Raw genomic sequence first — 17,166 nt, forward strand, 5'->3', positions numbered from 1 at the left:
AATGAACATTTAACATTTTTATTTTGACAAGGGAAACAGGAAAAAATGGACCCCAACATTTGTTGTGTAATTGAGCATTGTGATACCCCATATGAGGGAGAAAACCACTGTTTGGGTGCACAGCAGAGCTCGGAAGGGAAGTAGCGCCATTTGACTTTTTGAATGCAAAATTTGCTGGAACAATTGGCGAACGCCATGTCGTGTTTGGAGAGCCCCTGATGTGTCTAAACAGTGGAAATCCCCCCCACATATGACACCATTTTGAAAACTAGACCACTCAAGTAATGTATTTAGATGTGTGGTGAGCACCTTGAACCTCGAGGTGCTTCACATAAGTTTATAACATTGTGCTGTGAAAACAAAACACATTTTCCCCACAAATTTTGCATTTTCATAAAGGTAACAGGAGAAATTGCACCATACAATTTGTTATCCAATTTCTCCTTTGTGCGACGATACCCCATATGTGGCTGAATACTACTTTTGAGACACAGTGCAAATCTCAGAACGAAAGAGGTGCCATACTGGAGTTCAGATTTTGCTGGAATGGTTTGAGGGTGCCATGTCACATTGGCAGAGTTCCTGAGGTGCCAGAACAACAGAAACCCCCTATATGTAATCTCATTTTACAAACTACACTCCCCAATGAATTCATCTAGAGGTGCAGTGATCATATTGACACTACAGGTGTGTCACAGGATGTTATACCATTGGGCAGTGTAGAAAAAATAACTACATTTTTTTTACCACCAAAATGTTGTTTTAGCACCAGATTTTACATTTCCAGACTAGAAGTGGGTAAAAATGTCACCATCACTTGTCCCACAATTTCTACTGAATGCAGCTATACCCCATATGTGGCTGTACTTAGATGCGCAGGAGGAAAGAAGCGCTATTTGCCTCCTGGAGCGCAGATTTTCCTAGAAGAGTTTGCGGACTCCATATACAGAGCCCCTAATTGCTAGAAGAGCAGAATCCCTCCCTCAGGTAATCCCATTTTGGAAATTATACCCCTTTGGGAATTTATCTACAGATGTAGTTCCAATTTTGACCCCATGGGTATTTTCCAGAAACAAGCAGCAATGAATGTTACAGAGTGAAAATTGCAAACTGCCATTTTAGTATGCTATAGTGACCAGTATGTTGCAGTCACCAGTACATTATGCCCAGCCCGTGCTTCGGGAGACATGCACCTGTAAGTTAGGTGGGCTATCATCGATTCAGAAATGCCAAACGTATGGATGCTATATGTGGTTTAGGTACAATGTGGGGCTCACAAGGGAGGGGGCATCTGGATTTGGGAGGGGAGAATTTGCTGAATTTCTTTTGGTGGGTGAGGCGCAATTTCACTTTTATAGAGCCTTTGTACTACCAGTAACATGGAAGCCCCCTATATTTGCATTAACAGATGATGGCCCTGAGAGACTTGCTTTTTTGTGGATTGCGTTGAAGCATTTATTGTGAACATTTTACATAATGTTTTGGATCACATTTATCTGGCACTCTTCACTGAGCACTTACTCTGGGGTTTCCAACTAAATCTCTTGAGTGACATGATTCAGATGAAACCCCTGAGGGATCCATTCACTATAATGAGGCAGCAGTTACCCTGGACTCTGTCTGACCTCTGTTCTGGGTATCCTTCTTTTCAGAAATGCACAAAACTGTGGCCGACGGCACTCTTATGCAATCCTAAAAAGACGGACACCATCAGATCATAAGTCAGACGGCATCCACAGTGACTCTATCTGCCTCATTATAAGGAATCTTCCATGAAAGGTTCCGTCTGAATCAACTTTATTTTTTGGGTCGTGCTATTACAGCGTTACCAGATTTATATTGGGTTTTTATGTTTGGCTGCTGTCGCACGCTAAGTGACGCTTTTATTGCAAGCAAAAACTAGATTTTTGCATCAGCATATTTTGAGAGCGTAAATTTTTCCATATTTTGGCCCACAGAGTCATGTGAGGGCTTGTTTTTTGTGTGACGAGTTGATGTTTTTATCAGTACCATTTTTGGGCACATGACATTTTTTGATTGTTTTCTATTCCGATTTTTGGAAGGCAGAATGAACAAAAACCAGCAATTTAGGATTTTTTTTTTTTGGTGGGGTGGTTTATGTCATCCCACATATGGTAAAATTAATAAGGCAGCTTTATTCTTCTGGTCAGTAGTATTACCGGGTTACCAGATTTTTATATAGTTTTTTATGTTTTGGCACTTTTACACAATAAAAACTATTTTATAGAAAAAATAGTTATTTTATGCATCACTTTATTATGAGAGCTATAATTTTTTTTTTTTGCTGATGGAGCTGTATGATGGCTGTTTTTTTTGTGGGACAAGATGACGTTTTCAGCGGTACCATGTTTATTTATAACTGTCTTTTTTAGTTCCTTTTATTCCACATTTTGTTTAGCAGTATGAGGATAAAGCATTGTTTTTTGCCTTGTTTTTATTTATGGTGTTCACTAAAGGTGTTAACTAGTGGGACAGTTTTATAAATCGGGTCGTTTCGGATGCGGCAATACCAAATATGTGTACTTTTATTGTTTTTTTTATACAAATATTTATTTATAGGTACAATATCTTTTTATTTTTTTAAATATTTTAATTTTTTTTATATTTTCACAAATTATTTAAGATTTTTCTTCTATTTTTTTCTTACTTTTTTACCTTGTCTCGCTATGGGATTATCATTTTTTTCAGGCTGATAACTTGTACAGCATGTGGATGCAGCATCCCCATGCAATGCAAACTTTCATCTCTGCACTGACAGAATGTTGCTGATCATGCACTGCACATGATCTAGCAACTTTACTAGCTCTGGTGACCTTGATGTTGTCATGACGACATCGGTTCCCCATGGCCATGATCGGGACCCCGCGTGATGCGGCGGGGGCACCAATTCAAGGGCGGAGGGGCTGTCGTCCCTTTGCCACCTCCCGGAATGCTGTAATCACCTTCAATCACAGGGTAAAAGTGCCGAGAGGTGGTGCATAACCGCTCCTGGCAATTAGTGCCGGGTGTTAGTTGTCAGAATCAGTTGACACCCGGCGTCAATCGCATGGATGTAATAATCCGTCTCGTGTCAATAAGGTTGAAGAAAAAAATCACTACATGCCAGAGTGCGATCCAATATTCAGATCATACTCTGCCATGAAAGTCAATGAGTCTGCGGAACTTATCGGACTACACGTGGATGACATCTGACTGCAGTCCGATTTCCACGCACTGACACAATGGAGAAGATGGAGGAATTTTGTTCTCCAGCTTCTCGTCATTCGAAACAATCAGATCACACTATTCTGACACTGATCAGACTTTGATCAGTGTGTCATTTGCATAACTGCCTGATTCCTTCGGATAAGAGAATCTACGACCGTCTTCACCTGCCCTTTAGAATATAGTTACTAGAAGCACTGAAGAAATGTGGTCAGATGTGTGTTTAGTTTCCATTAGTGCCAGGTGTAGATGCTTTGTATATATCTAGTTGCTATTTGGAATGAAAAATAGCTGATGCAGTAGGAGCCGTACAGAGGCCAAATAAAGGAGCCCTAGCATATAAAGCTCATTACCCTACCAGAATCCAGGGCACAGTCAATCATTGACTGATCAGATTTCATTTGTGTCTGTCTATTACTATGAACAGTGACCTTTATTTTGCTATGCTTACTCATTTCACTGATTCAGTAGTTTATTAAAAGTATGAGAGGTTATCTGAAGCTGTGAAACCTATTCTAGACTATTGTAGGACATTCCCCAAAAACACATTAGGCAAACAGCAGCAGTGTCATTGTGTTCTGCTTCTTCTTCCTCACACTCATACAATACACCTAAAGATTTCTTATATTCCATACATATATGGTATGTAAAGAAGTAATTTACAATAGCAACATTACAAATCTGTTTAAAGAGTTTGTCCACTACTTTTTCATTGTTGACCTATCCATGGGATATGTCAATGTTTGATCGGTTGGAATCCGACACCCGTCACTCCCGCCGATCCGCTGTTCTCAGTGGCGTCAGGAAATGCTCACTTGCGGAGCTGCTCCGTCTTCTGTTAGTGGCCATGGCAGGGTACTGCACATACACCTCCTATCCACTGCCACTATCAGAAGATGTAGCCGCTCTTCAGTTAATCAATTCCAGATGCCGACATCAAGTACAGCTGATCGGCAGGGGTGCCAGGTGTCTGACCCCGACCGATCAGATATTGATGAACTGTCCTAAGAATAAGTCATCACTGATAAAGTAGTGGACAACCTCTGTAATTGGTATTTCACTTTGCTTTTGTTTACTCTTGACTTCTTTGGGGGCATTTTTTTCTACACAATTCAAGAAAATTGATTAGGATATTGATCCAGTAGACAGAGGTCTATTCATCAAAGCTTTTAAGCCAGAAAGTGGCAAAAAAAGCTTTGAAAAGTGGAAAAACGTTAGTGCAATTCAGGGTTGTGAAAACATTTTGCAACTTTAAGCTTTTGATTCAGCTCAACCAAAATGGACTGAATTGAGGAGGGGGCTGGGACGGGATGGGACATGATTATACCTGCTGGTCCAGTTAATCAAAATTGCTGAAGTTTTGTACTGCAGAAATGCTATGCCAGTCCCTAACTGGAAGTAGCATTTCTGGCACGACGTATGAAAGCGCACACCAATCCAAATCTTCTCAGTCAAATAGTACTGCATGAGTAATTGGCTTATATTTTATAGGGAAATCCAACCTTAGCAAGTAATATCATGTTGATCTCAAGTACAGGGCTTTGAAGTCCCCTTTCAAATGCAGAGCTAACCCAATTACAGTCTGTGGAACAGCAAGAGATTGCCAAGTACACTGCCGCATAGCCCATGCACGGAGCTGTTGTGTGCATGCTTGGCCATCACTATTCAGATAGGGCACTTTGGAGCATCAGGACCAGCAGTGGTGGAATAATGATGGGGGTCTCGACACTTAAAATTGTAACCATTTAATTTGCATGTGATAACTTGCTATATTGATACTCTTAAAAATCTGTTCTCATAGCCATTTGAATAATTGAGTAAACTTTTTAACATGTTATAAAACTATTAGCAGGTACAGCGCTAAGTTGTTACAAGGAGGTATTAATCAGGCTTTCATAAAATTTAGAAAGAAATGTAAATTAAGTATTCGGCTACCCATACACTTGCATGCTTGTATCAGCTTAGGCCTCTTTCACACTTCCGTTTTTTACAATCAGTCACAATCCGCCAGGTTTTGAAAAAAAACGGATCCTCAAATTTTTTTTGAGGATCTGTTTTTTTCCCATTGACTTGCATTAATGGCGGATTGTGACGGATTGCTGTCCGTTGCATCCGTTTTTTGTGAGGATCCGCCAAAAGTTGCTGTCCGTCACCATCCTCAAAAATTTCAAAACGGAGCTTGTAACGTTTTTTTTCTCTGGCGGATCCTGCAAACACTGATTTAACCCAAATTTCTTTCTGGGTGCCGGACAAAAAAAAAAAAAAATTCTCTCTCTCTCTCTCTCTCTCGCCAGCGATTCCTTTAAATTTCTTCATTTTCAGGATCCGTCTGAAAACGGATCCTGTGCCATCCGTTCACATCAGTTTAGAACGGATCCGCTTGTCCGCCTTTTTGGCGGATTATAACTGATGCAAAAAACTGAAGTGTGAAAGAGGCCTTAGTGTGCATTTTCAATGGGGAGAGAGCAGTGGACTGCTAGCTGACATACAGTAAGTGGTGGCTTCAGACAGAGAATTTTATCTTTCTTGCATTTTTAAAAAAGCTCTGGCTGTATTTCTTGTTATTAGTTAAAGCCCCCATATCCAGGGCAGGAGTCCAGTGGACCTACACAAGGTAGCCACCTAATTCACACATTTTAGATGCCACAGTTGCTATTGACCATGACCTCTACCATAAGTTATTAAATGATCAGACACCAACTTTATTGTCAGTAATTAGTGCCTGATAAGTGATAACCAAGGCCGTCACCACCAACCTGAGCATCAGGAGTGTGCAGTGTATTCTACTTCTCAAGTGTCACCATGAAAAGACTGCAATCCCAAGACCCGTCAGCAGCTGCCATAGAAACACCATAGGGATTCATTAAGAAGTAAAAAAAAAAGGATAATTTTACATACAGTATGTTTAATCCATTTGTAATACATTTCTAACATCTCAGTATTTTACTACAGACTTAGAACAATCATCTGGCTCCAGCTATTTGCTACAAACAATTATGTGTGTGTTTGTGTGAAATTACCCTTAGGGCTCACTCATATCAATAGGACGAATGCTATGCGATTTTTTTTTATCGGATAGCTCTCGGACCAACGATATGTAATGGTGCAGTGCTGATCAACGCAGGCTGCGATTTGACTTTTAAATCGGACGACACTCGCCCATTCAAGTCTATGGTTGCATGGAAATCATCAGACTGCATTTGGATGATATCAGAGTGCAGTGCGATTTCCTCAGACTCACACAATGGAAAAGATGTAGAAATTTTGTTCTCCATCTTCTCATCCAAGAGAAATGGATCACACTATGCCGACACTTAAATCAAACTCTGATTCGAGTGTCATTAGAATAATTGACCCTATTCTCTCGCTTAAGAGAATCTACAGTTGTGTAACCCTGACCTTAATATGATTTTTGCACCTTTTTTGTGCCACTACTTTAAAATCTGTTTTCTCCAATCACATTAGTAGTCACCACTAAGGCGAAGCTGTAGGCTAATAATGAACAAATATATTATAGGTTTATGGGATGTCCATGTGGAAATCGGAGAGTTCACAGACGGCACAGAGACCAATGTTCATTAATGTGATGCTTCACATGATAGCTCTTACCACTTGGACCAAAGGTCTATGTTTAAAAAAAATGTGGCATGTACTAATCTGATCCTTTTCAGATGAATATTATCCATACATTACAAAAGGTGCACCCAAATATGGATACAGCGTACAAAAATCTGTATTGAATCCTTTTTACACAGATCCATTATCAAGATGTCATGAAAATGAATTATGCTTTCAATTTTTATATGAACGAAAAATTTGTCTATGTCCCTGGATGGAAAACAGACTATTTTTCATCAGTTATACTAAACTAGTTATACACTAAACTTACTAAACTAGTTATACACTAAACTAGACTTTCAGACTATTTTGTAATAACAAATACATTAAAATTTGATCCTCTTGTTTCTTGTGGTTTACATATGTCTATCTCTAAAGTCTACATATTTGGATAAGATGTTTATATAAAAAAAAGTCATAAAAAAGTTGATCCCAGAAAGCATTTCATGTTCTTTGTTTACTTAGTCATGTTTGTTAAAATGTACTCCTAAAGTCCAATTACATTGATAGTAAATTGTTTGCTCTCATTTGTTATTTATGTCCAGGTTTTTCCTTTATATAAAAGGTATATCCACCTCTACAAAAATATCGTTTTGTATATTGTAGACTTTATACATGTAGACACAGGTCCGCATAGGAGCTATAATCACAAAACAGTAGCCTATTTGTACTGACGACAATTTCCAAAGTTAAGGCCCCCATATGCACAGTAGACTAATGTTGCCCAATCTTGCTGATCTTGGAAGGACCAGCTGAGAGTTTAATGTGTGTGGGGGCCTCCAGACTCTACCCTGACAGATGTTGACGGGGGAGAGAATAATCCGCCACATCAGATTTCCAGTGGACAATCTCCAGGAGATAAGCCTCTGCCAGACTCCTCCTTTCATGTACTGAACACAGGGGTGTGCGCCAAACCCAGAGTTGCTGGGTATGAGAACTCAGGACAGATACAGTGGTATGTAAATGTTTGGGAATACCTGGTCAGAATTACTGTTACTGTGAACAGTTAAGCAAGTTGAGGATGAAATGATGTCTAAAAGGCCGAAAGTTAAAGATGACACATTTCCTTTGTATTTTAAGCTAGAAAAAAAAATACTGTCATTTTTTACATTTTAAAAATTACAAAAAGGAAAATGGGCCTATGCAAAAGTTTGGGCACCTTTTGGAGATTTGTGTACTCAGATAACTTTCACCAAGGTTTCAGACCTTAATTAGCCTGTTATGGTTATGGCTTGTTCACTATCGTCGTTAGGAAAGGCCAGGTGATTCTAATTTCCCAGCTTTATATAAACCCAGCCATCTCTAACCTTGTGCCAAAATACAGAATCCATGAGTTCTTCTAAACAGCTGCCCAGCACTCAGAAAATGAAAATGATGGAGGCCCATAAAGCAGGAGATGGCTATAAGAATACAGCAAAGCGTTTTTAAGCTGCCCTTTCCTCGGTTTGAAATGTAATTAACATATGGCAGTTAACAGGAACAGTGGAGATCAATATAAGGTCTTGAAGACCAAGCAAAATTTCAGTGAGAGCTGCTCATAAGATTGCTAAGAGGCAAATCAGAACCCCTGCTTGACTGGAAAAGACCTTCAGAAAGATTTAGCAGACTCTGCAGTTGTGGTACATTGTTCTACTGTTCAGAGACACCTGTACAAATATGTCCTTCATAGAAGAGTCATCAGAAGGAAAACTCTCCTGCGTCTTCACCATAAAATTCAGCATCAGAAGTATTTAAGAGAACATCTAAAAAAGCCTGATGCATTTTGAAAATAAGTCCTGTGGAACTATGAGGTTAAAATAGAACTCTTTGGCCACAATGATCAAAGGTATGTGTGGAGAAAAAAGGGCACAGAATTGCAGGAAAAGAATATCTCACCAACCATTAAGCATGGGAGTAAATCAATCATGCTTTGGGGTTGTGTTGCAGCTAATGGGATGGGGAACATTTCACGGGTGAAGGGAAGAATGGATTCAATTAAATTTCAACAAATTATTGATGCAAAAATAACACCATCTGTAAAAAAGCTGAAGTTGAAAAGAGGTTGGCTTCTACAAATGGATAATGTTCCAAAACACAAGTCAAAATCCAAAATAGATGCCCTATGCAAGACGACCCTGGGATCTCGCAGAACTGGATGAATTTTCCAAGGAAGAATGGATGAAAAAACCCTCCAACAAGAATTGAAAGACTCATGTCTGGCTACAAAAAGCATTTATAAGCTATGATACTTTTAAAAGGAGAAGCTACTCAACTTGCTTAACTGTTCACAATAAGGCTACTTTCACACGTAGAGGAACTCTTGTGGAAGTTATCACGAGAATTCCGGATTCCATTCCGCGGGAAAATCACATTTTAAATTCCCGAGATTTTCCCACAGAAAAACTAGCGATTTGCAAGCGTAGTTAGCTTGCAAAATGCTCGCGTTTTCCAAGCGATCTGGAGCATCGCTTGGAGAACTGATTGACAGGTTGGTCACACTCGTCAGGCATGTTGTTTGACAAGTGTAACCAACTTTTTATTACTAAGGCTACCTATGCGGCATCAGTAGTAAAAGATAAAATGTAAAAAATAATAAAAAAAATATTGTTATTCTCACCTTCCGGCGTCCCGCGCAGCCTTCCCGCCTCTCTCCATGCTCCCGGTCACAGTAATCCTTTGCGCAAATGACAGCGAGACGTCACGCTCCCGCGACGTCATCACGAAAGACCGCGAGATGTCGCACTCCTGCGAGATCTCGATGTCATCGCGGTCATTCTCGCAAAGGATTACTGGGACTGGGAGCGTGGAGAGAGGTGGGAAGGCTGCCCAGGACGCCGGAAGGTGAGAATAACAATATTTTTTATTTTAATTCTATTTTGTACAGGGATATGGTACCCAAAGCCCGGAGGACAGTCTCCTCTCCTCCGGGCCGTGGGTATCAACCGCAAATATTCTGCTTACTTTTCGCATGGTGGGCACAGCCACATGCGGGAAGTAAGCAGAACAATTCAGTCCTATGGGTGCGGGATCGCCGCGATTCTGCCAAATTAATGAGCATGCTGCGTTTTTTACCGCGAAGCGATTCCGCCGGGGAAAAAAACGCAGCATTAGCACAGCATTGCAGAATCCCATAGGATTGCATGGGATGCCTATTTTTCGCGTTTTCGCGGCAAAATTGCACGTTTAAAACCGCTGCGAAAACGCGAGAAAACCGCCACGTGTGAACTCAGCCTAACAGTAATTTTGACCATGAGTGCCCAAACATTTACATCCCTCTGTAGCTGTCGGCTGGACTATCATTCGGACAACAGCTATGTGTTGCATATGGGAACCTGTGCCAAATGCATTTTACATCACATAGGAGCAAAACAACTTTGTGTAGGCAGATTTGTAGTTTTATATTTAGTGTAATTTAGCTCTAAAATTGACTGTTCCTTTGTCTCATTGATTTCAGGGTGCTGGATGCACTGCCCTTGTCGTTGCTGTGGTTGCAAGAAAGCTAGAACTTACCAAAGCAGAAAAACATGTTCACAATTTCATGATGGATACTCAGCTCACTAAAAGAGTAAGCAAGCCAAGCTCATTTTTGCATTATTATATGAATGTAAAGGGTTGGGATGTCAATGAAAATGTGGATCTAAGAAAATATTTTCCAAACTATAGAGTGTTTACAAAAATGATATGGTGCCCATGGGGCATCCACCATGCTTTTCCATAATCTGCACTTTGTTCTTCTCCGGTCTCCTGGCTGCAGCCACTGAACAATTTTTTCCTGTGCAGACACGATGTTAAGATTTCACCTTATCAGCACTTGTTGATTGGGTACAGTAGTGACATGACCCCTCCATCCTATATGTCATGCCATGAGACCGGTGGAGTCTACCTTACAAAGTGCAGATGAATGGTGTAAACCCAGTAGGTTAGTATAACGCTTTTTTGTTAAACATAATCTGCCCAATTACTGTAACTTTTTTTTCAGTGGAGAACCCATTTTAAAAGCAACTTCACTTTCACAAACCTTCTGACATTTCAAAGGCATGGCAGAAGGTTGTTCCAGTGGGGTGTGTGTGCTGAGATCCCCACCAATAACTAAAATGAAGACTCTGACCTTGAAGAATAAAAATGGGGTCAGTGGAAAGTTGATCGCTTGTGTCTCTTTATTTTACTGATAGATGGGGATTTAGCACCTGGACTCGATCTCTCAAAATGTCTGACTCGTCTCTATGACCTGTAATAAGTTTTTACAAAAATGCAACATACCTCCAAAAGCAAAAAATATTATCAAATATTATCAAATGAGAAGTTAGAGGGATAGCCAACATTTTGGTATTATAATTCCGTGTTTGAAAGCAAAAAATGTCTACATTTCTTGTTGTCACTTTATGAATATGGATAAAAAAATCAATGAGAATATTAATTCATAATTCCATTACTTTATGTTCAGATTTGTTAGTGTGTGGCCAATGTAAAGTGGAAATCCTAAAATTATATTCAACTTGGTGCTGCCCGGGCATAGTAACTAACTACAGTTATTTATAACATATTATAATGATTATATCTATCTATCTATCTATCTATCTATCTATCTCTCTCTCTCTCTCTATATATATATATATATATATGTATAGCGCTGAGTGTATAGCCCCGCCCACTCTGCATAGCCACAGTCACTGTAATATCCCACATCATCCTGTCAGCAAGAGCTACCGGACTACTACCCCTAATATCTCACATCGTCCCGTCAGCCAGAGCCACCGGACTACTAATATCCCACATCGTCCCGTCAAAGCCACCGGACTACTACCCCTAATATCCCACATCATCCCGTCACAGCCGCCGGACTTCTACCCCTTATATCCCACATCATCACATCAGCCAGAGCCACTGGACTACTACCTCTAATATCCCACATCATCCCATCAGCCAGAGCCACCGGACTACTACCCCTAATATCCCACATCATCCCATCTGCCAGAGCCACCGGACTACTACCCCTAATATCCCACATCATCCTGTCTACCTGGGGTCAGAACCAGAGCGCTGAGTGGAACGGTCATAACTTCCATACCAGGGATCCCTTTAAGAGAGGCCTGGGGTGAGAATCAGAGTGCTGAGGGATTTACCCTACCTTCCATACCGCAGATCCCTTTAAGAGAGGCCTGGGGTCAGTAGCAAAGCACAGAGTGGATTTGCCCTGACTTCCATACCGGGGATCCCTTTAAGAGAGCCTGGGATCAGAGCCAGAGTGCTGAGTGGATTTGCCCTGACTTGCATACAGGAGATCCCTTTAAGAGAGCCTGGGGTCAGTACCAGAGCATTTGAAGGCAATTGCCCTGACTTCCATAAGGGGGATCCCTTTAAGAGAGGTCTGGGGTCAGAACCAAAGCGCTGGATGGATTTGCCCTGACTTCCATACTGGAGATCCCTTTAAAAAACGCCTGGGGTCAGTACCAAAGCACAGAGTGGATTTGCCCTAACTTCCATACCAATGATCAATGATTAACAGACCCTGGGGTCAGAACCACAGAGCTGAGTGGAACGGTTTTAACTTCCATACCGGGGATCCCTTTAAAAGAGGTCTGGGGTAAAAACCAAAGTGCTCTGTGCTCCTTTCTGGGGGGCAGACAATGGCTGGGAGCTTATGTTCCCAGGGATGCTAGATTTCTCCCACCCAGTTAGTGTCTGCTGAGGTGTTGTCAAGCGGGAAAACTTGCTTATAGCAACCAATCACAGCTCAGCTTCTTTTAACCAGCTCTGGTGAAATGAGAGATGCTTAGTGATTGGTTGCAAGGAAAACTGTTGCTCATAGCGGCGGGGCTTGCAACCTATTATGACATCAGCGTCGCCATGGCAACCATTGTGACTTCATAATGAGGGGCGGGGCTTGAAAGGCACACAATGTTTCCCCAGTATGCAAATAGGGGCATTATGACATCATAATGAGGGGTGGAGCTTGACGCGCACACACTTTTTCCCCCAGTATGTAGATAGGGGCAAAATTGTTTGGTGAATTGGAACGTGCGGGGTTAAAATTTCGCCTCACAACAAATTATAATTATCCTCCATCCCATAGTCCCGTGCCCATATACCTATAATACGTATCCTCCATCCCAAAGTCCCGTGCCCATATACCCATCATACATATCCACCATCCCATAGGCCCGTGCCCATATACCCATCATACATATCCAGGATCCCATAGTCGAGTGCCCATATACCCATCACACATCCTTCATCTCATAGTCCCATGCCCATATACCCATCATACATATCCTCCATCCCATAGTCCTGTGCCCATATATCCATCATACATATCTGCCATCCCATAGTCCCGTGCCCATATACCCGTCATACATATCCTCCATCCCATAGTCCAGTGCCCATATACCCATCACACATCCTCCATCCCATAGTCCCGTGCCCATATACCCGTCATACATATCCTCCATCCCATAGTCCAGTGCCCATATACCCATCACACATCCTCCATCCCATAGTCAACCATTATGACATCATAATGAGCGTCAGAGCTTGCAACCTATGATGACATCAGCGTCGCCATGGCAACCATTGTGACATCATAATGAGGGGCGGGGCTTGATACTCACACACTTTTTCCCCATTATGTAGATAGGGGCAAAATTGTTTGGTGAATTGGAACGCGCGGGGTTAAAATTTCGCCTCACAATATAACTTAGGACACTCTTGGGGTCCAGACGTGTGACTGTGCCAAATTTTGTGGCTGTACCTGCGACGGTGCGGATGCCAATTTCGGACATACACACATACATACACACACTTGAGATTTCTATATTAGATTACCAACATACCAATATACCAAAATTACCAACGACCTACTTACAGCCAAAGCTAACGGACAGTACTCTATACTCCTCATTCTAGACCTGTCCTCTGCTTTCGACACAGTTGACCACTGCCTCCTACTACAGATCCTCTCCTCCTTTGGCATCAAAGACCTCGCCCTTTCCAACCGCACATTCAGCGTCTCCCACTCCCATACCACCTCCTCATCCCACCCTCTCTCTGTTGTTCATTTCAAACTTTTGTTCATTTCTTAAATGCAATTTAGATTATTGTTGTGGCTGAATACGATTTTTGCTTAAAGGGAATCGGTCACCAGGTCAAAAGTGGCCAGTGTCTGCTGTTATTTTATTCCCCTTGTTCCTTTGAATATTCTATTTTTTTATGTTTGTATTTTAAATCCATCAGTTTTATTTTCCGCAATCCCTCCTAATTATGTATTTAATGTAATGCAATTGTATTGAAATCTTTACTGATCATATTCCCCGGTGTCCAGTGCTGCATCGTCTTCTGGCCCTCATGACCACTTTTCAGTGTTGCTGCTCACACTGTACGGGTTGATGCTTCATTTTTAATGTAAGTCTATAAGACTCAAAATGAAGTTCTATGAACATACATTAAAGGGAATTTGTCAGCAGGATTTTGCTATGTAATCTGACAGCAGCAAGAGGTAGGAGCTCAGACACTGATTCCATCAATGGATTACTGGGTGCAGCAGTTGTGATAGAGTCACAGTTTTCTCTACAAATCTAGCAGATCTGTTGAGCTGTATATAACCCCGTTTACGCCACAACTTTCTGTGGACATTGTATAGTGACAGAAAGATGGTACTCAGGGCTGGGGGTGTAGTTGGACTAAGAAGCACAAGGTTAATTGTCCTATAGTGATAATCATTGATTGTATTGAAACATCAAACACAGCCTAGTCAGTGTCACATCACTGTAATCAGGCCTATGCTGTTCTCAGATTACATTGCAATAACCTGCTGACAAATTCCCTTTAAGAAAGCGACTTCCTCGCCACACTTATACCTCTATGTTAACGGTTAGTCTGATCTCAACTTTTTTGCGTCAGAGGAGAACCAGAGCGAAGCTGGACACCAGACAGGACGGTGATCATTGTGTATTTTAATAAAGTTACACTGCATCACATACATGATTATGAGGGATTATTGGAGAAATATTGCTGAAACATCTTTAAATTTCATTAAACTTCAAACAAATAATTCAGAAAAAAACAAGTTAATACAATCCCTTTAAATGATCATTTCTATGAAATGTGTAACGTGTAAAATAAAAAAAATAGGTGTGTTAGGAAATTAAGTGATTTATAAATGCCTACATGTTTAAATCTCGTAATAACCACAATTGACAATCTAGGAAAACTTTTAACATGTGATTAAATCTTGTGTCACTGATATAGCCCTATTTGACCCCAAAAAATTAACTTTCATTTGCAAGCAAAATACTAAACAATAAAATCAGTATGTATTTATATTTAGAAAAAAAATAGGTCACCCTTATGTCTTAACTGAGTTTACTGCCAAAACAAGATGAGAAACATAGCTGAAGAACGTATCTCCCGTGGTGCTCGTGGATTTAAGTCATGAAAGGAAATGTAATAGTGTGAATTAAGCTGCTTTGAATTGCTGAAATGATTAGGATATCTTACTCCAGATTGATCGCTGAGCATCAAACCATGAAGGTCAAGGAAAGTGAGTGACTAGAAGGAGCTTTCATGCTGACTGGATACTCTTACCACTAGTGACCTGTTGGCATGAGATGAGGATCAGTCCCTTTTAATAACAACTGGAACCCGACATTGAGCTTTCAAAGACATACAGATTGTTTGAGTAGAACTTTGCGTGCCCTGTGGAATATAGTTGTAATCTTCATTAATTCTCCATCAGTAGTTCCAGGCATTTTTACCCAACACAAATTTTGAGACATTAGTAAAAGAAGCAAATTCTCCACAGGCTGTTGATTTTCGATTCTTTTTAAAGCATTTAGATGGAATGCTTATGAAAAATGTAATAACTTGCACTAATTAATGTTCAGCCACAAAATTGAAAGGAAAAAATCTTTAAGGTCTACGTTTGAATATGTTATGGACTCTCAATTTATTAACACACACCAGTTGATTACAACTATTGCAGCCATGAGTAAACTGAGAGGGATCTGAACCCTGAGCATTAAAGATTATTGCACCCACTATAGCCATGGTTTAGGTTCATAAATTGCATTTTAAAAGCACCTATCACTTGCATTTTACTTGAACCGTTGTTGCACTTTGAGCAGTGTTGTAACTGACCAAAGGTCCATGGGATCATGTGTCTGACCCTTTTCTTAATGCTTTTTCAGGAATCTGACAGGGCGGTGATGACAGACAAATTGGTTGTCACTGGAGTTGAGCGGATCAGGCAAATTCAATTTTACCTGTTCGCGTGATTTTTTTTGGGAAAGTTATTCTCTGCACATTTAATGTTCAGTATTTTGCTCTGGAGTCTCTGCAGACCCAAGAGCATAATTAATTAATGTAATATTTAAACAAAAATGCTCATCTCTTCTGCCCCTCTGCTAATCACCGCTACCTGTCTGATCTTCGTCGCAACCCTCGTAGATAACACTACAATTTATGGGCCTCTCACTCTAAGCCTGGACTTCCAGCATTCATGAGGTCTGGGAAGGTGCACACAGAAGATCATGGCATCGAGACGTCACAATGTGGACTATGACATTCAGTGCTCATACACGGAACTCTCTGGAGCCTCAGAAGTCCCAGCTTAGTGTGAGAGGGCTGTGGATTCCAGAGCAAGTGTCGTGAATCAGAAGATGTGAAATGGAACGGTTGGGTTTTTTATTTTACCTTTTTGGTGGCCCTCCATGGTTCAGAAAAATATCAGTCAGCTCCTGCCAATTTGTTTTATCCACGATGAAGAAAATTACGTAAAACTTGCATTTTAGTGAATGTGGATTTTTGTAAAATTTGAGTAGAATTCAACTCACTCCACTCAAATTTATTCACTCATCTCTAGTCACCCAAATTTCCTTGTTAAATATTTAACTGAGGAATAGAATATATGTTGTTAAAGGGATTTTCTGCTTTGAACAATCCCTATTTATTAGATCTTTTTACCTTGACTAAGAGGGAGGAACCTGAAAAATAGGGCACATTAACTCCTTGAAATGACTTCATACAAGTGAACTATTCAAAAACATTACAAATTATCGTATTTAGTTTTAGGACATGTTCTATTTTTCATTGAGTTGCATCTGCAGGACTGGAGTTGCAGGTTCACAATTACAAGGTTATTGAAATTGGCTGATCAGTAAGGAAATTGCTAGGGAATATTGAGAAAAGTTTCCTTTGACCATCATTTTCCACTTGTCGTTGAAGAACATACTGTTCTTGCACACAGGAACACCACGTCTGTCACTACCCCAGGCTACTCTGTGAATGTTGAGTTGATTTGTTATGAAATTAATTGTTATTTAGAATCAGGGACTTGAGGCAAAGTGGAAA

At 40.6% G+C, this 17,166-nt stretch overlaps 1 protein-coding gene across 2 annotated transcripts in view; it reads left to right on the forward strand.

Annotated features, from left to right (window-relative positions):
* KCNN2 (potassium calcium-activated channel subfamily N member 2) overlaps window positions 1–17,166 on the forward strand; it is a 271,324-nt gene that overhangs the window by 219,541 nt on the left and 34,617 nt on the right. The window contains exon 5 of one of the 2 annotated variants that reach the window (XM_073552184.1): window positions 10,277–10,387. The exons of the other annotated variant lie outside the window; for it this stretch is intronic. Coding sequence (XP_073408285.1) covers window positions 10,277–10,387 — 111 coding nt within the window. The remainder of the gene's footprint in view (window positions 1–10,276; window positions 10,388–17,166) is intronic. 2 annotated transcript variants of the gene reach the window in all.

Source organism: Dendrobates tinctorius, unplaced genomic scaffold (assembly GCF_039654945.1).
Source record: "Dendrobates tinctorius isolate UK_male_01 unplaced genomic scaffold, ASM3965494v1 ptg000003l, whole genome shotgun sequence".
In the NCBI taxonomy this organism is placed as follows: Eukaryota; Metazoa; Chordata; class Amphibia; order Anura; family Dendrobatidae; genus Dendrobates; species Dendrobates tinctorius.